We start from the raw sequence: 26,693 nt of genomic DNA, 5'->3' as shown, positions 1-26,693 counted from the left end.
GACAGTATAGCCGGCCCACAAAGTGTTAATTGTTTGGGCTGAAGCAGGAGAAAAAGAAGTGTTGAAGGGAAATTTTTTTTTTTTCCCTCAGAGTTTTGCTGCCTAGCCCTTAATTGCTGTCTAGCTGCTTCTTACCTCCTCTTAACCCTTGAATGGCTCTGACCTTAGCTGTTTGACATAGATGTCCAGAGTTTGGCTTCTAGCCTGAATAGTCTTGCTGCAAAAGTTCAAAATATACAGGATTTTGTTGTTCACACTCCTATGTCAGAACCTAGAATTCCTATCCCAGAGTTTTTTTCTGGAGATAGATCTACCTTCCTGAATTTCAGGAACAATTGCAAATTGTTTCTTTCTTTGAAATCTTGCTCCTCTGGAGACCCTGCTCAGCAGGTCAAGATTGTAATATCTTTCCTGCGGGGCGACCCTCAGAATTGGGCATTTGCATTGGCACCAGGGGATCCTGCATTGCTCAGTGTGGATGCGTTTTTTCTGGCACTGGGATTGCTCTATGAGGAACCTAACCTGGAGATTCAGGCTGAAAAGGCTTTATTAGCCCTCTCTCAGGGGCATGATGAAGCGGAAGTATATTGTCAAAAATTTCGGAAATGGTCGGTGCTTACTCAGTGGAATGAGTGCGCCCTGGCTGCAAACTTCAGAGATGGTCTTTCTGAGGCCATTAAGGATATTATGGTGGGGTTCCCTGCGCCTACAGGTCTGAATGAGTCTATGACTATGGCCATTCAGATTGATCGGCGTTTACGGGAGCGCAAACCTGTGCACCAGTTGGCGGTGTCTTCTGAACAGGCACCTGAGACTATGCAATGTGATAGAATTCAGTCCAGAAGTGAACGGCAAAATTATAGGCGGAAAAATGGATTGTGTTTTTATTGTGGTGATTCAGCTCATGTTATATCAGCATGCTCTAAACGCACAAAAAAGGTTGATAAATCTTTTGCCGTTAGTACTCTGCAGTCTAAGTTCATTTTGTCTGTAACTCTGATTTGTTCACTGTCATCCATTTCCGTCGATGCCTATGTGGATTCGGGCGCTGCCCTGAGTCTTATGGATTGGTCATTTGCCAAACGCTGCGGTTTTAGTCTGGAGCCTCTGGAAGTTCCTATTCCTTTGAAGGGAATTGACTCTACACCATTGGCTATGAATAAACCGCAGTACTGGACACAAGTGACCATGCGCATGACTCCCGTTCATCAGGAGGTGATTCGCTTCCTTGTACTGTATAATTTACATGATGTACAAGTGCTTGGTCTGCCATGGTTACAAACTCATAATCCAGTCCTGGATTGGAAAACAATGTCTGTGTTAAGCTGGGGATGTCAGGGGGTTCATGATGATGCACCTCTGATTTCAATTGCTTCATCTACTCCTTCTGAGGTCCCTGCGTTTTTGTCTGACTATCGGGATGTTTTTGAGGAGCCTAAGCTCAATTCGCTCCCTCCTCATAGGGATTGTGACTGTGCTATAGAATTAATTCCTGGCAGTAAGTTCCCTAAGGGTCGTTTATTTAATCTGTCAGTGCCAGAGCATACTGCTATGCGGAATTATATTAAGGAGTCCTTGGAAAAGGGACATATTCGTCCATCTTCGTCCCCTCTGGGAGCAGGTTTTTTTTTCGTGGCTAAAAAAGATGGTTCCCTGAGGCCTTGTATAGATTATCGCCTTCTGAATAAGATTACAGTCAAATATCAGTATCCATTGCCATTATTGACTGATTTGTTTGCTCGCATTAAGGGGGCTAGGTGGTTCACTAAGATAGATCTTCGCGGTGCGTATAATCTTGTGCGGATAAAGCAGGGTGATGAGTGGAAAACCGCATTTAATACGCCTGAGGGCCATTTTGAGTATTTGGTAATGCCTTTTGGACTTTCTAATGCTCCTTCAGTCTTTCAGTCCTTTATGCACAATATTTTCCGTGAATATCTGGATAAGTTTATGATTGTGTATTTGGATGATATTTTGGTGTTTTCTGATGACTGGGAGTCTCATGTTCTACAGGTCAGGAAGGTGTTTCAAGTCCTGCGGGCCAATTCTCTGTTTGTGAAGGGCTCAAAATGTCTCTTCGGAGTCCAGAAGATTTCTTTTTTGGGGTACATTTTTTCTCCTTCTACTATTGAGATGGATCCCGTCAAGGTTCAGGCGATTTGTGACTGGACACAACCTACATCTGTTAAGAGTCTTCAGAAGTTCTTGGGGTTTGCTAATTTTTATCGTCGGTTCATTTCTAATTTTTCCAGTGTTGTTAAACCTTTGACTGATTTGACTAAAAAGGGTGCTGATGTTGCTAATTGGTCTCCTGCGGCTGTGGAGGCCTTTCAGGAACTTAAGCGCCGGTTTTCTTCTGCTCCTGTGTTATGTCAACCAGATGTTTCACTTCCTTTTCAGGTTGAGGTTGATGCTTCCGAGATTGGAGCGGGGGCGGTTTTGTCACAGAGAAGTTCCGATGGCTCGGTGATGAAGCCATGTGCGTTCTTTTCTAGAAAATTCTCGCCCGCCGAGCGCAATTATGATGTGGGTAATCGGGAGCTTTTGGCCATGAAGTGGGCATTTGAGGAGTGGCGTCATTGGCTTGAGGGTGCTAGACATCGTGTGGTGGTCTTGACTGATCACAAAAATCTGATTTACCTTGAGTCTGCCAGGCGTCTGAATCCTAGACAGGCTCGTTGGTCGTTGTTTTTTTCTCGTTTCAATTTTGTGGTTTCATACCTGCCAGGTTCAAAGAATGTGAAGGCAGATGCTCTTTCCAGGAGTTTTGTGCCTGACTCTCCTGGAGACTCTGGGCCTACTGGCATCCTTAGGGATGGGGTAATATTGTCCGCCGTCTCCCCAGACTTGCGACGTGCATTGCAGGAGTTTCAGGCGGATAAACCTGATCGTTGTCCACCAGAAAGACTGTTTGTTCCGGATGATTGGACCAGTAGAGTCATCTCCGAGGTCCATTCTTCTGTGTGGGCTGGTCATCCTGGAATATTTGGTACTAGAGACTTGGTGGCCAGGTCTTTTTGGTGGCCTTCCTTGTCAAGGGATGTGCGCACCTTTGTGCAGTCTTGTGAAGTGTGTGCTCGGGCTAAGCCTTGCTGTTCTCGGGCCAGTGGGTTGTTGTTATCCTTGCCTATCCCGAAGAGGCCTTGGACGCACATTTCCATGGATTTTATTTCAGATCTCCCTGTCTCACAGAAAATGTCCGTTATCTGGGTTGTGTGTGACCGCTTTTCTAAGATGGTTCATTTGGTACCCTTGCCTAAGTTGCCTTCCTCCTCTGAGTTGGTCCCTTTGTTTTTTCAGAACGTGGTTCGTTTGCATGGGATTCCGGAGAATATCGTTTCTGACAGGGGATCCCAGTTTGTGTCTAGATTTTGGCGGACGTTTTGTGCTAAGATGGGCATTAATTTGTCTTTCTCGTCTGCATTCCATCCTCAGACGAATGGCCAGACGGAGCGAACTAATCAGACCTTGGAAACTTATTTAAGGTGTTTTGTTTCTGCTGATCAAGATGACTGGGTTGCCTTTTTGCCACTGGCCGAATTTGCCCTTAATAATCGGGCTAGTTCTGCTACTTTGGTTTCTCCTTTCTTTTGTAATTCGGGGTTTCATCCTCGTTTTTCCTCTGGTCAGGTGGAGCCTTCGGATTGTCCTGGAGTGGACGTGGTGGTGGATAGGCTACATCAGATTTGGAATCAGGTGGTGGACAATTTGAAGTTGTCTCAGGAGAAGGCTCAGCAGTTTGCTAATCGTCGTCGCCGCGTGGGTCCCCGACTTCGTGTTGGGGACTTGGTGTGGTTGTCTTCCCGTTTTGTCCCTATGAAGGTCTCTTCTCCCAAGTTTAAGCCTCGGTTCATCGGTCCTTATAAGATCTTGGAGATTCTTAACCCTGTATCTTTTCGTTTGGATCTCCCAGCATCGTTTGCTATTCATAATGTGTTCCATCGGTCGTTAAGGTATGAGGTGCCCGTTTTTCCTTCGGTTGAGCCTCCTGCTCCGGTGCTGGTGGAGGGAGAATTGGAGTATGTTGTTGAGAAGATCTTGGATTCTCGTGTTTCCAGACGTAAACTCCAGTATTTGGTTAAGTGGAAGGGTTATGGTCAGGAGGATAATTCCTGGGTGGTCGCCTCTGATGTTCATGCGACTGATTTGGTCCGCGCCTTCCATAGAGCTCATCCTGATCGCCCTGGGGGTTCTCGTGAGGGTTCGGTGACCCCTCCTCAAGGGGGGGGGTACTGTTGTGGATTCTGTTTTTGGGCTCCCTCTGGTGGTTACAACTGGTACTGGGTGACTTTGGTGGGTTGCGGTCTCTGGTTTCCACCTGTCCATCAGAGGCTCGGTGTTTCCTATTTAACCTGGCTTTCCTGTCATTCCCTTGCCGGCTATCAATGTATCAGTGTGTGTCTCTGTTACCTGCTCCTAGGCCTTCAAGACAAGCTAAGTCTGTATTTCCCTGTTTCATGATTGCTTTCATGTTTTTTAGTCCAGCTTGCAGATATGTAATTCTCTGCTGCTGGTTGCTCTAGTGGCTGAAATTACCACTCATGTACCATGAGTTGGCACATGAGTTCAAGTAATTTCAGGATGGTATTTTGAAGGGTTTTTCAGCTGACCGCGTAGTTCACCTTTTGTATCCTCTGCTATCTAGCTTAAGCGGGCCTCATTTTGCTGAATCTGTTTTCATAACTACGATTGTGCCTTCCTCTCATTTCACCGTCATTATATGTGGGGGGCTGCTATTTCTGTGGGAATATTTCTCTGGAGGCAAGTGAGGTCTGTTATTCTTCTGATAGGGGAAGCTAGATCTCCGGCTGGCGCGAGACGTCTAGGGGCCCCCCAGGAACGTTCCCCGGCTACTGTTAGTTGAGTGTTGAGGTTCAGGATCGCGGTCAGCTCAGGTTCCATCACCCTAGAGCTCGTCCTGTTTTTGCCCGTGTTATGTTGACAAATTCCCTGCCATTGGGAACATGACAAGTCTCCAACCGGCTATGGAGAGGCACGGCCAGACTCTGTAGGAATTTGAAACCACTGTTTGCTGCAGAATTTTGCTTCTCTGATCTATCCCCTGCCAGCAGTGGATATATTAGGCAGCTCCTTCCTCCACATCTTGCCTGAGCTTACTTCCTAGCTACAGTTCATCACTACATGGCTGTCAAGGTGCATTATTGTTTTGACTCTCCTTTTGCCGATTTAATCATTTAGTCCATTCTCTCTGCTCCCGACCCCGGCTTCGTATTTTGAACGTTTGCTACCCACTCTGTCCTCAAAGTGTCTGACAACAGCTCTGTATTCACCCTCTGTGCTTCATATTTGTGCCTTTGACTACCCTAATGGCTAAGCCTATCCTCACTATCAGAGCACTAGTGAAAACCAGGTAGTCACTTAGTTACACCCCTCCAGGGTAAGCCCGGTCAGTGGCAGAGTGGGTCCACACCCACATGCATCACACTGATGAGATGAGAGAGCCTTTTGATGGATCAGATGGATGGGCCCGTGGCTGGATAAGTAATGGCAGAACCCTTCACTTTGTCTCAGATGCCAGAAAGGAGGAGGTAGGGTACTGCAATGGGCTAGAAGTATTAAAGATGAGCTAGTTGGACCTTTTTGGGTTGAACATGGACTCAAATGCAAACTTCCAAACATACTGCCAGTTTTTAGAAGACACTTTCTTCAAGGAGTGCTCCAGGAAAAAAGTCTGCATCTTTCAAGAAAACTATGATTTCTATGCAGGACAATGCTCCATCAGAGCATCGAAGTCTCAACTGCTCGGCTGTCAGTAAGGGACTTAAAGATGAAGCCATAATGACATGACCCCTTTCTCACCAGACATAAACCCTAGTGAGAACTTGTGGGTCCTTCTTAAACAGGAAATTTACGGTGAAAGAAAACAGTCACCTCTCTGAACAGTGTCTGAGACTGTGGTTGAAGTTGTCAAGAAATGAAGAAACTGACAGGCTCCAAGGTTGGAGCTTATGACTGGTATTGAGAAAAAGGTCAGCAATATTACTATATTGGCCACTGAAATTTTTTTTAAGAAAATGTCAGAAATATTTTTGTGCATTTTGAGTCGTTTGTCTTTTATTCTCACTGTAACTGACCAGAATACACAGTTGAGGGGGGAAATTTAAGTTTTTCATTAAGTTGCACAATAATTTTGCACAAATACATATTCTCCTAAGAAAGTCAAAATCGCACTTTTACGTTCTTAAATATTCAGGTTTTAGGTTTATTAATTGACAGACAGCACTGTTCTTTTTTGTTTTTACATTTTTTTTTTTAACGACCTTCGACTCAATCTTGAGCCATGGTGGCTTGATGGATGAACGCTCTGTAGGATGCTCGATCTTATGCAAGTCTAGATAGGTCCACCAGGGTCTTCTCTATCATTATCTTGATAGTATCAAGCCATTGGGTTGCTGGTCTTCCTCTTCATCTTGTACCTTCTATTCTTCCGACCATGATGTCCTTCTCCAGTGATCGTTCTCTTCGTATGATGTGTCCAAAGTAGGCAAGTCATAGCTTGATGATCCTTGCTTCCAGTGACACATCTGGCTTAATTTGTTCCTAAATTGATTTTTTTTTCTCCTTGCCATCCATGGTACCGATAACATCCTTCTCCAGCCCCTCATTTCGACGGAGTTAATTCTTCTTCTGTCTTGTTTCTTTATCGTCCTGGTTTCGCATCTGTATGTTGAAAGCACTGTAGTTGTTCAATAATAAAATTGATAAAAAATAAAAATTGCTAAATACTTGTGCACAAAGTGTAGATAATCGGACCTTGCTTCCTTAGTATCAGTTGAGAAATGTCATCTCTTTCGGATCTAGCACTGATAAATGTTGGCAAAAGACACAAGGTACTCAGCGTAATAGTAAAAGAATCGGTAAGTGAGATAGAAATAAGTATAAGAGAAAAGCTATTAACAGCAATTACATGGAGCTTTGCCCGTATGTGCTTTGACTCGTAGGTCAGCCTGTTTCGTTTTTGATAACATTACATTTGCTGCCGGTTCTGGAAATGAATTGTTTAGCTCCATCGTTTGTTCTCTATTCACTTGATCAGACAACCAATTAATAATTGTGTTCTGATACAGTTTCTGCAGAAAAGCTAATGGAGTCATCTAACTGCACAAGCGGCAATTAGGATCACTAATCTGCTGCCTTTTCAGATTTCTCTTTTTATTTTTTACAAGTTGATGGAGACTTGAATGACAGGCCAAGCTGCTTCACATATACTATAAATCATATATACGATTCTGACAATGAGATGACTCACAAGAAAGCGCTCAGTATCCTCTGGGTATTTCCTGCCCATTCCTACACACTTTATATTTTGGTTTCTTTTGGATTTGAGATTGGGAGATTAGAATTTGGGGAGGGAGTTACAGCCGTCTCCTGATGAAACCATGGAGTCTGGCTGGGTCAGTGCAGCCATGTATTTTTTACTCCAAAACACTATCCTTTGAATAACCGGCTGAGGATGGTATCCAGCGGTTTCTTCTCGCCCCAATCCGCTAAATAGACAGGTATCACACATATAATAGAATCCTAGAATGTTAAAAGTAAGAAGGAACCTCCAGTGTCATCGTGTCCAACCCCCTGATCAATGCAGGAGTCACTAAACCATCTCAGATCTCTATCCAGCCTCTGTTTGAAGACTTCCATTGTAGGAGAACTCCCCACTTTTCGTGGCAGCCTGTTCCACTCATTGATCACCCTCTGTCAAAAAGTGCTTTCTAATAACTAATCTGCATCTTCTTCCTTTCAGTTTCACTCCATTGCTTCTAGTCTTTCCATGTGCAACTGAGAATGATTATCCCTCTACACTGTGACAGCCCTTCAGATATTTGTAGACAGCTTAAGTCTCCTTTCAGTCTTCTTTTTTGCAAGCTAAACATTCCCAAATCCTGTAACCGTTCCTCATTGGACATGGTTTGCAGACCGGTCACCATTCTGGTCGCTCTTCTCTGAACTTGCTCCAGTTTTTCAATGTCTTTTTTAAAATGCGGTGCCCAGAACTGGACACAGTATCACAGATGATGTCCGACCAAAGAGGAGTAGAGGGCAATAATGACTTCACGTGATGTAGACTGTATGCTTCTCCTAATACATCCTAGAACTGTGTTTGCCTTTTTTGCTGCTGCATCACACTGTTGACTCATGTGCAGTCTGTGATTGAAATGGAGAAACCTACCAGGGATCGCGATGGGAGAAGCCATCGGAGACCTGTCTCAGACTGGTCACCCGAGAAGCATAGGCCCTGGCCAGCTTTTCAAAGTATTTTGAATGAATTAGGATCTTACTCTGTCACGCCCTTCAAGGCCCACGTGTCCTAATAAGATCCTATTTGTCAACTTTTGGTGGTGATTGTTTTTTTTTTTTCAGTAACGCCAATAGTACAGGATAAATGACTGGCACCATGGTAACAGGTACAAACGTCCAAAAAAAGAGATTCAAAAGGGTGGTGCTCAAATTCAATTGGGCAAATATAAACCAATTATTCAAAGAAGGAACTGTAGCAATCACAGAAATTATATATCTTCTCACATATGAGGCCTCATGAAGCATAGGAGAATGCAAAACAGCTGTTGCCTCTGCACTCTACATGCTTGTCAAGATAGTGTTGTGAATAAAAGATATATCAATTCGTTGAGTGCCACTTTTCCTTCTTTGAATAATTGTTTTATTTTTTTAAGTATAGATCCAAAGATTCATTGACAATTCTTTTGCTTTCCCCATGACTCACAATCCTGATATGTCAGTGGCTGGATGAAAGATGAAAGAGTCTGTCTGGATCCCAAAAACTCACTCAGCTTTTATACACACACTGATTACAAGCAAACAGGTCACAGGTGAGGATGTTACCTTTATGTCACGGGAAGCCTAGGTGGGCAAGAGCTAAAAACCAGGGCCCCTGCAATTTCCCTCAGACTAGGGAAATCCTGACTGACCCTCTCCTAGAGTTTACACTGATGGTGTGCATGTCTAGGCCTCCACCCTCACCCTATCTCCTGTTTCAACCCTAGGCTGAAACCACCACCCACCACCCAGTGAAGAGATAATACACCAATACCCACAGTTGGCACAGACAAGGATAACTGAAAATATGAACCAAGCCGCAGTCACTCAGGAATACACTAAAAATGCACAGGGCAAAACAAATACAAATATAGGAAGGAGTAAATAAGACAAAGGGAAATACACCACCAGATACGCTACTCCAACTCCTAGCTCACCACTCCAGACCGAGATAACCAAGCACTAGACAGAAGCTATAATCGGCGACGCCCAATGTTCAGAAGAACTATTTAAAGGCAGTGGTCTTGGCCCAGCTTCCAATCCGAGCACCAGCTAAATTAACCCCGGACCAGCTAGACAAAATCTAGCCGACGCCACTGAGCGCATAGTGGACAAAAGCGGAATTACCGCTGTCTGTCGAACGCCCTAGTATGAACAGCGTCCGACATGACACTTTAGTAGCCAATCACACCCATTTGTGTCAACTTCTGTGCATGTTATCAGGCCAAAATCACCAGGGTATGTAAACTTTTGATCAGGGTCATTTGAAGGTTTTGGGTTGTCATTATGATTTAAAAAAGAGAAAACACATTAGCTTGACAATAAATGGCTTCACTCAACCACTGACCATGAGTGGAGAAAAGGTTTTGGTGTTATCATTCATATTCTCTGAAAAATGGACAAGAAAGCTAAAATTCTGCCAGGGTATGTAATCTTTTGAGCACAACTGTATTTGGTAATTTGGTTTCTAATAACCCTCCACGAGAGCGCACAAGAGGATGTCACCTCACCCTACTAGGCACAGGAAACACAAGAGGTGAAATATAGTAATGTCCCATCCTGGGACAATGCAATAAAGTAAAAAAAAATTATAAAGTGTAAAAATATATATTTTTAAATCTCTAAATAAAGAAATTTTTTTTTCCCACTAGTTAACCCCTTCAGTGAACACTGTAACAAGAAAAGATGCAAAAAACAATGCTTTATCATCATACCGCCGAACAAAAAGTGCAATAAAACGCAATCAAAAAGACAGATGTAAATAAAAATAGTACCGCTGAAAACATCATCTTGTCCTGCAAAAAAAAAGCCGCTATACAGCTCCATCAGAGGAAAAATAACAAAGTTATAGCTCTCAGAATAAAGCGATGTAAAAATAATTTTTTCTATAAATGTTTTTATTGTGTATAAGCGCCAAAGCATAAAAAACTATATAAATGAGGAATCGTTGTAATCTTACTAACCCGAAGAACAAAACTGCAAAACTCACACGGAACAGTATAAAAAAAACCAAGCAAAAAGCAATTCCTGAATTGCTGGTTTTTGTTAATTCTGCCTCTCATAAAATCAGAATAGAAAGCGATTAAAAAATTTCATGTGCCCGAAAATGGTTCCAATAAAAACGTTAGCTCGTCCCGCAAAAATCGAGCTATAGCCGGACTCTGTGGGCCAAAATATGAAAAAATTATAGCTCTCAAAATGCTGCCTCATTATAGTGAATGGATCCATCTGAATCATGTCACTCAGAGATGTAGATGAAACCCCAAAGTGCTCAGCGTAGTGCTCAGGATAAATGTGATCCCAAACATTATGCAAAATGTTCCCAATAAAAGCTTCAACTCAATCCACAAAAAAAGCAAGTCCCCACTCAGGTCTGTCATCTGTTAATGAAAATATAGGGGGCTTCCACGTTATTGGTAACACAAAGGCTCTGGAAAAGCAAAATGGCTCCTCGCCCGCCAAAAGAAATTCAGCAAATTGTACGCTCCTCCCACATCCAAATGCCCCCCTCCCTCCTTAGCCCCAGTGTGTCTAAACCACATTTAGTACCCACATGTTTGGCATTTCTGTAGTGATGAGAGCCCCCCTAATTTACAGGTGTGTGTCTCAAGAAGCTGGGCATAACGTATTGGTGACTAAAACGTACTGGTCACTACAATGTGCTGGTCACTACAACGGCAGTTTGCAATTTTCACTCAGCAACCTTCACTATTGCCTGTTTCTGGAAAACACCCATGAAGTCAAAATCGTCACTACACCTGTAGATCAATTCCCAAAGGGGTATAATTTTCAAAATGGGGTCACTTGAGGGGGATTTCTGCTTTTCTAGCAATTAGGGGCTCTGTACATGGAGTCTGCAAACTGTTCTAGGAAAATCTGCGCTCCAGGATGCAAACAGCGTGCCGTCCCTCCTGAGTCTCGCTGTGTGGCTAAGCAGTACTGCACAGCCACATATGGGGTATTTCTACATTCAGTAGAAATTGTGGGACAAATTCTGGTGCCATTTTTACCCATTTCCCAGTGAGAAAATCTAAAACTTGGGGCTAACACACAATCTTGGTGGAAAAAATGTAAATTATTTTTTCTTCAGTGCCCAATGGTATAAAATTCTGTGACACACCTGTGGTGTCAATATAATCACTGCACCCCTAGATGAATTCATTGAGAGGTTTCATTGGGAAAATGGGGCCACATATGGGGGGAGGGGGGTTCTGTGGTTCTGGCACCTCAGGGGCTCTGCCGATGTAACGTTACCCTCAAACAAGTGCAGAAAAATCTGCACTGTAATGTGGCGCTCCTTCCCTTCTGAGCTTTGCACTGTGCCTGAAAAGTAGTTTTTGACCACATATGGGGTATCAATGAACTCAGGAGAAATTGCACAACAAACTTTGCGGTCCATTTTCTCCTTTTGCCCTTGTGAAAATACAACATTTGTAGCTAAAAAAGATTTTTGTGGGAAAAATGTGATTTTTTAATTTTCACGGCTTAACGTTATAAACCTCTGTGAAGCACCTGGGGGATTAGGGTGCTCGAATCACATCTAGATAAGTTCCCAAAGGGGTCTAGTTTCCAAAATGGCACTGTTTAAGCACATCAGGGGCTTTCCAAACGCAACGTAGCATTCGCTAACTATGCCAGCAAATTTTCCATTCAAAAAGTGAAATGGTGCTCTTTCCCTTCCAAGCCCTGCCGTGCACCCAAACAGTAGTTTTCCCCCACATATGGGGTATCGGCATGCTCAGGAGAAATTGCACAACAAACTGTATGGTCCATTTTCTCCTTTTAGCCTTGCAAAAGTAAAAAAAAAAATAGGCTAATGGAAAATTTTTGTGAAAGAAAAGTAAATGTTTATTTTTTCCTTCCACGTTCCAAAAAGTCCTGTTACGCCCCTGAAGAGTTAATAAACTTCTTGAATGTGGTTTTGAGTATCTTGAGGGGTATAGTTTTTAGAATGGTGTCATATTTGGGTCTTTTCTGACGTAAAGGCACCTCAAAGTGACTTCAAATGTGAGGTGGTCCCTAAAAAAAATGGTTTTGCAAATTTTGTTGTAAAAATGAGAAATCGCTGGTCAACTTTTAACCCTTGTAACTTCCTACCAAAAGAAATTATGTTTCCAAAATTGTGCTGATGTAAAGTAGACATGTGGGAAATGTTATTTATTAACTATTTTGTGTGATATGACTCACTGATTTAAGGGCATAAAAATTAAGTTTGAAAATTGCTTCTAAGGCTACTTTCACACTAGCGTTAACTGCATTACGTTTCAAAACGTCTTTTTTCAGAAAAAACGCATCCAGCAAAACTTTTTGCTGGATGCGTTTTTTTCCCATAGACTTGTATTGGCGACTTATGGCGACGGATTGGCATACGTCGTGTACGTTTTACGACGGATGCGTCGAAATTTGGCGACACGTCGTCTCAAAAAAACGTAGATTGTAAAGTTTTTTGTCTCCGCCTAAAAAACGTGTCGCGACGCATCCTGCGGCATACGTCGTTGGCTGCAATGGAAGCCTATGAGCGACGGATGCGTCGGGACACGTCGTACGACGCAATACAGCGCTGCAATACGTTTTTTTTACACTGAGCATGCTCAGAAGAAGTATTTTGTTGCCAATTGGTCAGACACCCCCAAATCTATATAAACCTGGCCTGGGCCTTCAACCCCACATATGCCAGCAAGAGCCAGAGAGAAGACTGCCAGCAAGAGCCAGAGAGAAGACTGCCAGCAAGAGCCCAGCCAGCAACAGGACCCCAGCCAGCCACAAGACCCCAGCCAGCCACAGGAGCCAGCCACCATAGAGCCAGCCACAGGAGACAGACATAGGACCCCAGCCAGCCACAAGACCCGAGCCAGCCACAGGACTCCAGCCACAGGAGCCAGCCACCATAGAGCCAGTGTGAGTATTGCAATTTTTGTGTGCATCTGTGTGCCTGTGCATTTGTGTGTGTATATGAGGTACTGCATACCTCCCAACCGTCCCGATTTCAGCGTGACAGTCCCGCTTTGGCACCGGGGTCCCGCTGTCCCGCTTCGGGCATTTAAAATCCCGAATTTGCGGCCGCCGGTGAAGCCCCGCCCACTTCCGGGACGTAGAGAGAGCCCGATTAGGTTTGTGGCTGTTTTTTTTTTCTTATACATGCTGGGTCTCCTCCCGACCGATCCCTCCCCCGCCCCCGCCCCCGCCCCCACCCCCTATGTGTGCGGCGCTGCCACGCTGAGGAAGAGAGCCAGCAGCGATCAAGATGAGAGGTCAGCGACTCACTACCTGAGGTGTGTGCACAGAGCTCCGGCGTCTCCTGCTCTTAGCTGCTATCCCGGCAGAGAAGGAGAGACGGGGGAGGTGCCGGGACAGTGCAGAGCTGTGAGCAGCCGGAGAAACTGAAGAGCTGCACATGGACAGATCAGCCGCCCCTGCACCACAGAGGAGATTGTGTGTGTGTGTGATGTGTGTGTGTGTGTGAGATGTGTGATGCTGCATTTGTGTGTGTGTCATGTGTGTATGAGGTATCTGGTGTGTGTGATGGCTGGGTGTGTGTGATGGCTGGGTGTGTGTGTGTGATGGCTGGGTGTGTGTGTGTGATGGCTGGGTGTGTGTGTGTGATGGCTGAGTGTGTGTGTGTGTGATGGCTGGGTGTGTGTGTGTGATGGCTGGGTGTGTGTGTGTGTGATGGCTGGGTGTGTGTGATGGCTGGGTGTGTGTGATGGCTGCATGTGTGTGATGGCTGCGTGTGTGTGTGATGGCTGCGTGTGTGTGTGTGTGTGATGGCTGCGTGTGTGTGTGATGGCTGCGTGTGTGTGTGTGATGGCTGCGTGTGTGTGATGGCTGCGTGTGTGTGATGACTGCGTGTGTGTGATGACTGCGTGTGTGTGTGATGGCTGCGTGTGTGTGTGTGATGGCTGCGTGTGTGTGTGATGACTGCGTGTGTGTGTGATGGCTGTGTGTGTGTGTGATGGCTGCATGTGTGATGCATTTGTGTCAAAGCTGCATGTGTTTGTGAGCTGCGTTTGTGATGCTGCGTGTGTATGTGTGATACTGTGTGTGTGTGATGCTGCATGTGTGTGAGCTGCGTGCCTGTATGTCATTATACAGTATGGAGAACTGTGGCCATAATACAGTATGGAGCATCATGTGGGGTCATTATACAGTATGGAGCATCATGTGCAGTCATTATACAGTATGGAGCATCATGTGCGGTCATTATACAATATGGAACATCATGTGCAGCCAGTATACAGTATGGAGCATCATGTGTGGTCATTATACAATATGGAGCATCATGTGCAGTCATTATACAGTAAGGAGCATCATGTGCAGCCAGTATACAGTATGGAGCATCATGTGCGGTCATTATACAATATGGAGCATCATGTGTGGTCATTATACAGTATGGAGCATCATGTGCGGTCATTATACAGTATGGAGCATCATGTGCGGCCATTATACAGTATGGAGCATCATGTGCAGTCATTATACAGTATGGAGCATCATGTGCGGTCATTATACAGTATGGAGCATCATGTGCAGCCAGTATACAGTATGGAGCATCATGTGCGGTCATTATACAATATGGAGCATCATGTGTGGCCATTATACAGTATGGAGCATCATGTGTGTTCATTATACAGTATGGAGCATCATGTGCAGCCAGTATACAGTATGGAGCATCATGTGCGGTCATTATACAATATGGAGCATCATGTGCAGTCATTATACAGTATGGAGCATCATGTGCAGCCAGTATACAGTATGGAGCATCATGTGCGGTCATTATACAGTATGGAGCATCATGTGCGGTCATTATACAGTATGGAGCATCATGTGCGGCCAGTATACAGTATGGAGCATCATGTGCGGTCATTATACAGTATGGAGCATCATGTGCGGTCATTATACAATATGGAGCATCATGTGTGGCCATTATACAGTATGGAGCATCATGTGTGTTCATTATACAGTATGGAGCATCATATGCAGCCAGTATACAGTATGGAGCATCATGTGCGGTCATTATACAATATGGAGCATCATGTGCAGCCAGTATACAGTATGGAGCATCATGTGCGGTCATTATACAATATGGGGCATCATGTGCGGTCATTATACAGTATGGAGCATCATGTGCGGTCATTATACAGTATGGAGCATCATGTGCGTTCATTATACAGTATGGAGCATCATGTGCGGCCATTATACAGTATGCATGCGGTCATTATACAGTATGGAGCATCATGTGCGGCCATTATACAGTATGGAGCATCATGTGCGGTCATTATACAGTATGGAGCATCATGTGCGGTCATTATACAGTATGGAGCATCATGTGCGGCCATTATACAGTATGCATGCGGTCATTATACAGTATGGAGCGTCATGTGTGTTCATTATACAGTATGGAGCGTCATGTGTGGCCATTATACAGTATGGGGCATCATGTGTGGTCATTATACAGTATGGAGCACTGTGTGGCCATATTTTTTTGTTTATAACTATTGTATATGAAACAGTGTGATCAGCAGTGCTAAATGGGTGTGCTTGGGACGTGGATATGGGTGTGACTAATTATGAATGGGTGTGGTCAGAGGCGTGGCCTAAAATCTGCCGACGCGCGCTTCGCGCGCCGCAAACTTTGTCCCTCTTTCCCATCTTCAAAAGTTGGGAGGTATGGGTACTGACTACAGAAAGAGCTTAAAACCTGAAGAGAACCTGAGGCCTGCCATCGTCCTGCACCAGCCAGTGCCATGCTAGAGTCCAGATGCAGCCTGATTCCAGCCACTGTGAAGACATGCAGCTCCAGCCAAAGGATTGTCAGCCTTTTGTATGTGTGTGTGTGTGTATGCGTCTTCTGATTGGGTTCACCTTTCTGCCTTTGTTGTACATATGTGTATTTGCATAAAGCTATGTGCGTGCATGTGTATGTGTGTATTTTTTTTACGGCTGTGTGATTTTGTATCATGTGCCTGCACCATATTATGCCTTTGCCAATCTTATGCCTGGCTTACAAATACTGATGGGAAATCCTGACCAAATTCTGATGCAATCCGGAATGTGGAAACATACCATGCATGTTTTTTGTGTACGTCTTGTTGATTGCATGTGCATTTGTCCATGCTGTAATTGGTTATTTGCCTTTTTCTGATGTATGGACTGTATAGTGGTCTGTGCAGCATGTGGTTTAAATGTGTTTTTTTTTTTTTTTTTTTTAAATCTGATGTGTTTTTTAAAAAAGTCTAGCGGTCTGCAGCTTGTGGTTTGAATGTGTGAGTGTGGGGTTTTTCTATTTAATAAAAGTGTTGATTTTATTTTAATTACTGTTATAACCATTAGCAGTTGAAGTACTTGTATTTAAAATAAAGAGCATGTCAGCTCCTAATTGTGATTTTTAAAAAAAGAGAGAAAAAAAATAATAATAATAAAATGTGTTTTAAAAAAATGTCCGTAGTATTATTTCATAAAGGTAAATTTAAAACTGGTGTATGTACCAATGGTTACACATGCAATACAGGGTTGGTTGAGGGCTCATTTTTTTAATAAAGGTTAACTTGTAAAGTTTTTTTTTTTTTTTTGGGGGGGGGGGAGGTTATTTTTTTTAAATAAAATGTGTCAAATATATTTTTTCATAGTGTTAACATTTTAAAATTTTATTTTTTGGGACATGGAAATGAATGGTATAACGTGCAACTTTTTGGGGGTTTTTGTTGTTCACCTGTATGAACATTTCTGACATCATTTCAGTAGGGTGTTTATCATTGAACATTACCTAGTTCAGGGGTGGTCTAACTATAGATCCATTATACATATTAACAGATAAACCAGGACCGCAGCCACAGCCGCTGCCCACCAGGACCACAGCCGCTGCCCACCAGGACCACAGCCGCTGCCCACCAGGACCACAGCCGCTGCCCACCAGGACCACAGCTAAGTGTTAGAAGTAAGTTTTGAAGACCCACAATCTGCTACTTCAATGTGTCGAGCAGATTGCAAGTGTCTCTTTAACTTACAGAAACACCAGGACCACAGCCGCTGCCCACCAGGACCACAGCCGCTGCCCACCAGGACCACAGCTAAGTGTTAGAAGTAAGTTTTGAAGACCCACAATCTGCTACTTCAATGTGTCGAGCAGATTGCAAGTGTCTCTTTAAGGCCGGAGACACACTGGTGCGAGAGATGGCCGAGTCTCGCTGGTTAAAAGCAAGCTGTGGCACCTGCACTCCGGAGCGGAGCGTGCGGCTCCATAGCAATACATGGAGCTGCACGCTCAGCTCCGGAATGCAGGTGCCACAGCTTGCTTTTAACCAGCGAGACTCGGCCGTCTCTCGCACCAGTGTGTCTCCGGCCTAACTTACAGAAACACCAGGACCACAGCCGCTGCCCACCAGGACCACAGCCGCTGCCCACCAGGACCACAGCTAAGTGTTAGAAGTAAGTTTTGAAGACCCACAATCTGCTACTTCAATGTGTCGAGCAGATTGCAAGTGTCTCTTTAAGGCCGGGGACACACTTAACGTATAAAAAAACGGTCCGTTTTTCACGGCCGAGAATCGCACAAATGTTTCAAAAACAGTGATCCGTGTGCAGTGCGAGGATGCGATTTCCTCGCATCAAATGATCCGTGTGACATCCGTGTGACATCCGTATGGCATCCGTATGCCGAGATTTTCTCGCAAGCTTGCAAAACCGACAACCAATGGATTTATGTGCTCAAATGTTCGGGAAAACATATATACAGTATATATATATATATATATATATATATATATATATATATATATATATATATATATGTCAATGAGACACATATATATATATTCTGTATTTATATTTCATTCAGCGCGATATCTGTGAAAAGCCGGTAATTCAATTGCCGGCTTTGCATTTCTCCTTCACAAACCCGACAGGATATGAGACATGGTTTTCATACAGTAAACCATCTCATATTCCCATTTTTTTTGCATATTCCACACTACTAATGTTAGTAGTGTGTATGTGCAAAATTTGGCCGCTGTAGCTGCTCAAATAAAGGGTTAAATGGCGGAAAAAATTGGCGTGGGCTCCCGCGCAATTTTCTCCGCCAGAGTGGTAAAGCCAGTGACTGAGGGCAGATATTAATAGCCAGGAGAGGGTCCATGGTTATTGGCCCCCCCATGGCTAAAAACATCTGCCCCCAGCCACCCCAGAAAAGGCACATCTGGAAGATGCGCCTATTCTGGCACTTGGCCACTCTCTTCCCACTCCCTGTAGCGGTGGGATATGGGGTAATGAAGGGTTAATGCCACCTTGCTATTGTAAGGTGACATTAAGCCAGATTAATAATGGAGAGGCGTCAATTATGACACCTATCCATTATTAATCCAATTGTTTGAAAGGGTTAAAAAACACACACACATGATTTAAAAGTATTTTAATGAAATAAACACAGCAGTTGTTTTAATATTTTATTGCTCTCTCATTCCATTTTCAGACCCTCGCTTGGCAAAACAATAAACACACAACATACATACCCTCTCTGATGAACTGTCACGTCCCACGAAGTAATCCATCTGAAGGGGTTAACTAATATTACAGGCAGAGCTGCGATAAACCACTCGCTCGTGCCTGTAATCCCCGGGTGCTGAAAGGAAAGCAGTGATCTATACTTACATTCAGTCGCGGTGATGCGCCTCTGCTGGATGTTCTCATGAACTGCAGCCTGGGAACTTTTTCCCACGCTCCAGGTCATATGAGGACATCCACCAGGGGGCGCATCACCGCGACTGAAGGTAACTATAGGTCATTGACCTACATTTCCTTCAGTCGCGGTGATGCGCCCCCTGGTGGATGTCCTCATATGACCTGGAGCGTGGGAAAAAGTTCCCAGGCTGCAGTTCATGAGAACATCCAGCAGAGGCGCATCACCGCGACTGAATGTAAGTACACATCACTGCTTTCCTTTCAGCACCCGGGGATTACAGGCACGAGCGAGTGGATTATCGCAGCTCCTGCCTGTAATATTAGTTAACCCCTTCAGATGGATTACTTCGTGGGACGTGACAGTTCATCAGAGAGGGTATGTATGTTGTGTGTTTATTGTTTTGCCAAGCGAGGGTCTGAAAATGGAATGAGAGAGCAATAAAATATTAAAACAACTGCTGTGTTTATTTCATTAAAATACTTTTAAATCATGTGTGTGTGTTTTTTAACCCTTTCAAACAATTGGATTAATAATGGATAGGTGTCATAATTGACGCCTCTCCATTATTAATCTGGCTTAATGTCACCTTACAATAGCAAGGTGGCATTAACCCTTCATTACCCCATATCCCACCGCTACAGGGAGTGGGAAGAGAGTGGCCAAGTGCCAGAATAGGCGCATCTTCCAGATGTGCCTTTTCTGGGGTGGCTGGGGGCAGATGTTTTTAGCCATGGGGGGGCCAATAACCATGGACCCTCTCCTGGCTATTAATATCTGCCCTCAGTCACTGGCTTTACCATTCTGGCGGAGAAAATTGCGCGGGAGCCCACGCCAATTTTTTCCGCCATTTAACCCTTTATTTGAGCAGCTACAGCGGCCAAATTTTGCACATACACACTACTAACATTAGTAGTGTGGAATATGCAAAAAAAAAGGGGATATGAGATGGTTTACTGTATGTAAACCATGTCTCATATCCTGTCGGGTTTGGGAAGGAGAAATGCAAAGCCGGCAATTGAATTACCGGCTTTTCTATAGAACACCGCTGCGTATTTCTCGCAATGCACACGCATGGTCCGTGTGTAATCCGATTTTTTCTCGCACCCATAGACTTGCATTGGCGAGTCTCGGCCGAGATACGCTGACAATCGCAGCCTGCTGCGAGTTCCCTCGGATCCGAAATACGGTGGAGAAAATATCGGATGATGGGAGCTGGAGCATAGATTAACATTGGGCCGAGTGCTATGCGATTTTTTATCGCATAGCACTCGTCCGTATTACGGTCTAGTGTGACCCCGGCCTAACTTACAGAAACACCAGGACCACAGCCGCTGCCCACCAGGACCACAGCCGCTGCCCACCAGGACCACAAAACAATGTCCTCTTCTGACAGCCCTCCTCCACAGCAACAGCGTGTATCGGTAAAAGTTAACGCAAAAAATGGGTTTATTTTTTTTTGGTTTTTTAAAATTACATTTTGATGTCTAACCACATGCATAAATTATGTTTCAACAGGAAGCTGAATCAGATGAGGAGCTGTCAGAAGGGGGCGAGACGGGTGGAGAGATGCTAGTGGAGGAGGAACCAAGTGTAAGTAGTGGTGAAACAGTTTTTTCGCACATCACACTGCACCATACACAAAACAGATTTTCATACATAACTAAACACAGAAAATATATGCCTACATTACTGAGAATTTGTTTCCTTTATTTCAGGCTGCTGCTGCTGCTGCTCCTGCTGCTGCCGCTGAAGGCTCTCCCAGACACTCCCAGAGTCGGCGGACTCGTCGCCGCGGTCGGCCATCAGTGAGTTTTTTTTTTTTTGGGAGGGGTATTCTATTGGTACTTTAGTGTTTCAGTGTACTAATTTGTTTGTTTTCCTTTTTTTTTTTTTTTGGCACAGGCTTCACAGCGTGCTCCCGCAGAAGAGGATGATGATGATGATGACGACATTGATATTGAGAATCTCATCGAGGAGGTTCGCGAGCGGGAGCCGCTGTGGAACATGGCTGACCGCAGGCATGCTGATACCGGTGTCACCCGTCGGCTCTGGGACGAAGTGTGTCGCAACCTGTTTCCAAGGCGGGAGAGCCTTCATCCTCAGCAGCAGAGCAAACTAGGTAAGTATTCACTTTCCAGTGATGTTTTGAGCTGACTGTAATGTATTGCATTTACCAATTTTTGGTTTTTTCTTTTGATTCTTGTCTTCACAGTTGGAAAGATTAGGAAGCGGTGGCGGTCACTGAGGGATCGCTTTAAGAGGGAATTCAACGATGAGATGCAGGCCCCGAGTGGCTCTGCAGGAAGGAAGAGGAGCAAATATAAATATGGCCAGGCCCTCTCCTTCCTGAGGCGAACCATGCTAAGCAGAGTGTAAGTATTCTACAGCCCACTAATAACCATGTTAACCTGTCTACTTAGTTTGCTTTCAGTCAGGGCTTTTTCATTCCAATGTATTAATTTTTTTTTTTTTCTTTCACAGCACCTTCTCCAGCCACCGGGCGCCTGCATCTTCCTCTGCGCCCTCTGGAGCGATCCCTCCTGAGTCCGCCACTGAGGGCCACGTCGGTAGGCCCCACACCTCTGTCCCCTCCTCTGACCCCTCTGTCCCCTCCTCTGACCCCTCTACTTCATCCGCCCCAAGCAGTGGAGCATTATTGCAGGCTTCATTGCTCGCATCTGATGCTGAACAGTTAGCGTTCCCTTTACCCCACCCCTCTGATCCTGCCACCTCGACACCACCATTAGGTTCGTGGCGGCAGCGACAGAGGGGTCAGGAAAGGAGCTATGCTCCTGAGTTCTTACACCTGAATGCATCCTTCCAAGGCTCTTTCAAAATTTTGGGAGAGCAAGTGACTGCTGGTTTCAACATGGTGCAGTCACGCATCAGTGAAACAAGCCGTGAAACCAGCAGTCGCTTGGATAGGCTGCATTCAGCTGTAAGTCCCGATCCGGCCAATCTTTTTTTCCAATCCATGCTCATGAGCATGGAGAAGCTTTCTTTTGAGCAACAGATGCGGGTAATGAATACCTGCCATAATGCTGCACTGCAGGCCATTAATGAATCGACCCACACACCTCCCCACACCTCCACTCCAATTCCACCCCAGGCCCCATTTCCACACCATACTCCCCATTACCAAACCCAGCCCCAATACCCACACCAGCACCATTACCAAACCCAGCTCCAATCCCCACACCAGCACCATTACCAAACCCCACGCCAGTCCCACTACCCTACCCAGTCACAATACCCGACCCAGTCCCCACAACAATCCCGGCCCCCAGACCAAATTACTTCCCCAATGTTTTCCTTACTCAACTTTTCTCTTCCCCCTACCCCAACACCACCCCCCTCTGGTCAGCCTCTTGGTTTAACCCCCCCTTCCACTGCACCCCAAACAAGTAGGGTTTCCCCACCTATCGACGTGGTCCAACCTTCCTGCCCCTCCTCCTCTCATATCTCCACCCAACACTTTGAAAATTTGTAAAGTGTTATTAATGTAAATAATATTATAAAAAATGTTCAAATTTTTCAAAAAAAAAGTTGGAAAATAAAAATATATTTTTTTTGCAAAACAAAAAAAAAAAAAAGATAAAATAAATTTCTGATTACAATTCTACTCTTTGTGTGTGTGTGGATTTAATAAGGTAATATAATAAAAAAAGGTTTAATAAAAACAAACACCAGACATGTAAAAGGTATAACATAATGGTTTTACTAGCAAGAAAACCACGCTTTTGGGCCTTTTTTTGGGGGGGGGCTGAAACACTTTTTTTACATAAAAAAAAACACATGGGAAACAGGTTACACATGGGAAACAGGTTACACATGGGAAACAGGTTACACAATCATGTCTTGCCACGGGATCCGCCCGACAGGTGAGACAAAATAATCGGCAAACTGGTCCCTCATCCTTGTAAGGCCGGCGTCACACTGGCGAGTTTTACGGGCGTAAGAGCGCAGAAACTACGTCCGTAAAACTCGCATTACATACGGCACAATTATTCTCAATGGGGCTGCTCCTATTAGCCGTATATTACGGTTCAGTATTATACGGCTTTCTACGGCCGTACAAAATCGCAGCATGCTGCGTTTGTCAGCGTATTGCGCTAATAATACGCCAAGGAAAGTCTATGGGGGCGAGAAAAATACGGATTCCACACGGACCTGCAGTGTGACTTGCGAGAAATACGCAGCGGTGTTAGTGAAAAGTCGGTAATTCAATTGCCGGCTTTTTCCTTCTCCTTCACAAACCCGACATGATATGAGACATGGTTTACATACAGTAAACCATCTCATATCCCCTTTTTTTTTGCATATTCCACACTACTAATGTTAATAGTGTGTATGTGCAAAATTTGGGCACTGTAGCTGCTAAAATAAAGGGTTAAATGGCGGAAAAAATTGGCGTGGGCTCCCGCGCAATTTTCTCCGCCAGAGTGGTAAAGCCAGTGACTGAGGGCAGATATTAATAGCCAGGAGAGGGTCCATGGTTATTGGCCCCCCCGTGGCTAAAAACATCTGCCCCCAGCCACCCCAGAAAAGGCACATCTGGAAGATGCGCCTATTCTGGCACTTGGCCACTCTCTTCCCACTCCCTGTAGCGGTGGGATATGGGGTAATGAAGGGTTAATGTCACCTTGCTATTGGAAGGTGACATTAAGCCAGATTAATAATGGAGAGGCGTCAATTATGACACCTATCCATTATTAATCCAATTGTAGGAAAGGGTTAAAAAAACACACACACACATGATTAAAAAGGATTTTAATGAAATAAACACAGCGGTTGTTGTAATAATTTATTGTTCTCGCAATCCATTTGCAAACCCTCGCTTGGCAAAATAATAAACGCACAATATACATACCTTCTGATGTCAGATCACGTCACACGATGTAATCCATCTGAAGGGGTTAACTAATATTACAGGCAGGAGCCCTGCTAAATGCAGCTGTGCTCCGTGCCTGTAAGCCCCGGCGAATGAATGAAATGTAGGTCAATGACCTACATTTCCTTCAGTCGCGGTGATGCGCCCCCTGGTGGATGTCCTCATATGAATGACCTGGAGCGTGGGAAAAAGTTCCCAGGCTGCAGTTCATGAGAACATCCAGCAGAGGGCGCCTCACCGCGACTCAATGTAAGTACAGATCACTGCTTTCCTTTCAGCACCCGGGGATTACAGGCACGAGCGAGTGGTTTATCGCAGCTGTGCCTGTAATATTAGTTAACCCCTTCAGATGGATTACTTCGTGGGACGTGATCTGACATCAGAAGGTATGTATCTTGTGCGTTTATTATTTTGCCAAGCGAGGGCCTGGAAATGGATTGCGAGAACAATAAATTATTACAACAACCGCTGTGTTTATTTCATTAAAATCCTTTTTAATCATGTGTGTGTGTGTTTTTTAACCCTTTCCAACAATTGGATTAATAATGGATAGGTGTCATAATTGACGCCTCTCCATTATTAATCTGGCTTAATGTCACCTTCCAATAGCAAGGTGGCATTAACCCTTCATTACCCCATATCCCACCGCTACACGGGAGTGGGAAGAGAGTGGCCAAGTGCCAGAATAGGCGCATCTTCCAGATGTGCCTTTTCTGGGGTGGCTGGGGGCAGATGTTTTTAGCCACGGGGGGGCCAATAACCATGGACCCTCTCCTGGCTATTAATATCTGCCCTCAGTCACTGGCTTTACCATTCTGGCGGAGAAAATTGCGCGGGAGCCCACGCCAATTTTTTCCGCCATTTAACCCTTTATTTCAGCAGCTACAGCGCTGAAATTTTGCACATACACACTACTAACATTAGTAGTGTGGAATATGCAAAAAAAAAGGGGATATGAGATGGTTTACTATATGTAAACCATGTCTCATATCCTGTCGGGTTTGTGCAGGAGAAATGAAAAGCCGGCAATTGAATTACCGGCTGTTCACAGATATCGCGCTGAATGAAATCTAAATACAGAATATATATATATGTGTCTCAATGACATATATATATATATATACTGTATATATGTTTTAATGAACATTTGAGCACATAAATCCATTAGATGTCGGTTTTGCAAGCCTGCGCGAAAATCTCGCAGTACGGATGCCATACGGATTACATACGGAGGATGCCATGCGCAAAATACGCTGACACACCCTGCCTACGGATCACTATTTTGGGAACATTTCACCGTATTTCGGCCGTATTACGGCCGTAAAATACGGACCGTATTGTCTTACGCCGAGTGTGACGCCGGCCTAACTGAACTTGTAGAGCGAACCGAGCTGCTGCGGTAGTCCCACAAGGTGGTCTCCAACTCTTCATCATCCAAAGAAACGGGCTCCTTTGACAGGACAAAGTTGTGGAGCACCACACAGGCTTTAACTACCTCGTCTATAGTTGTTGTTTTCAGCTTGATAGCCGTCAGCAGAACTCGCCACTTCGCCGTCAATATGCCAAAGGAACACTCCACTACTCTTCGTGCTCTAGTAAGCCGGTAATTAAAGACCCGCTTGGTATGGTTTAAGTTCCGGCTACTGTACGGTTTCAGTAGGTGCGGCGACAGTTGAAAGGCTTCATCACCTACAAAAACATATTCCAGGGCTGGGTCATTTGTTCCTGGCAGTGGTGTGGCTGGCGGGAAATCGTAGGTCTCTCCATAAAGGCAACGACCCATCGGAGAGTTTTTAAGAACTTGCGAATCGTTGGACCGTCCATATGCTCCGATGTCCACGGCAAGGAACCTGCAGTTGGCGTCTGCAATAGCCATAAGGACGATGGAGAAATACTTCTTATAATTATAATACTCCGATCCTGTTCCTGCCGGTTTCGCAATCCTTATATGTTACCCGTCAACTGCACCCACACAATTAGGGAAATTGCAAATTTGCAGAAACTCTTCAGCACTTCGCAACCAGATTTCCATGGATGGTTGGGGGATATACTCTGGTTGCAAAGTGGTCCAAACAGCCCGACATGTGTCCTTCACTATTCCAGAGATAGTTGAAATGCCCAGCCTGAACTGATAATGGAGCGAAGTCATAGATTCACCCGTAGCTAGGAAACTTTAAAAAAAAAAAAAAAAAAATGTTAGAAAAAATTGCACAGACCAACAAGTTTTAATATGGCACTGTTATTTTTTTTTTAAGGACGGGACACCCAATAAAACCAGCATGAAACCAGTGTAAAAAAACATTTGAATGTCCGCCAAGAAAACCCAAATTACATGCTGCAGAAAATAGTGTGCAATATGGCAGCGCAGTATTGTCTGCAGCGTGTAATATAACATTCGAAATGAGCAATGAGAGAAAAAAAGCAGTTGCATGTCATCAAACCCAAAAAACAAAACAAAAAAAAAAAAATGCAGAAAATGCAACGCAATATTTCAGCGCAGTATTTTCTGCAGTCTGTTATCTAACATTCAATATCAGCAATGACATTTAAATAAAGCAGTGGAATGTCCGCCAAGAAAACCAAAACTACATGCTGCAGAAAATAGTGCGCAATATGGCAGCGCAGTATTGTCTGCAGCGTGTAATATAACATTCAAAATGACCAATGACAGAAAAAAAGCAGTTGCATGTCATCAAACCCAAAAAACCCCCCCCAAAAAAAAAATGCAGAAAAACATTCAATATCAGCAATGACATTTAAATAAAGCAGTGGAATGTTCGCCAAGAAAACCAAAACTACATGCTGCAGAAAATAGTGCGCAATATGGCAGCGCAGTAT

At 44.4% G+C, this 26,693-nt stretch overlaps 1 protein-coding gene across 1 annotated transcript; it reads left to right on the top strand.

The window, feature by feature from the left end:
* Positions 1-5,612: 5,612 nt before the first annotated feature.
* On the top strand, positions 5,613-22,713 carry LOC143767776 (uncharacterized). The gene is made up of 8 exons (XM_077256298.1): positions 5,613-5,773; positions 5,865-5,959; positions 6,823-6,878; positions 20,480-20,554; positions 20,680-20,769; positions 20,867-21,083; positions 21,177-21,336; positions 21,446-22,713. Exons 1-8 carry the CDS (start codon positions 5,613-5,615, stop codon positions 22,452-22,454), a joined length of 1,863 nt encoding a protein of 620 aa, XP_077112413.1. The 3' UTR covers positions 22,455-22,713.
* Positions 22,714-26,693: the final 3,980 nt, after the last annotated feature.

Source organism: Ranitomeya variabilis, chromosome 4, assembly GCF_051348905.1.
Source record: "Ranitomeya variabilis isolate aRanVar5 chromosome 4, aRanVar5.hap1, whole genome shotgun sequence".
NCBI lineage: Eukaryota > Metazoa > Chordata > Amphibia > Anura > Dendrobatidae > Ranitomeya > Ranitomeya variabilis.
The sequence above is the reverse complement of the archived record's forward strand: the minus strand, read 5'-3'. Positions and strand labels throughout refer to the sequence as shown.

Bases quoted from the DNA above. Each gene is read 5' to 3' on its own strand.
- LOC143767776 (XM_077256298.1), top strand. From the start codon at position 5,613: ATGGACTCAAATGCAAACTTCCAAACATACTGCCAGTTTTTAGAAGAC. The intron at 5,960-6,822 runs GTTGGAGCTTAT...TTTCGGATCTAG, and splicing joins AGAAACTGACAGGCTCCAAG to CACTGATAAATGTTGGCAAA. The intron at 20,555-20,679 runs GTAAGTAGTGGT...CCTTTATTTCAG, and splicing joins TAGTGGAGGAGGAACCAAGT to GCTGCTGCTGCTGCTGCTCC.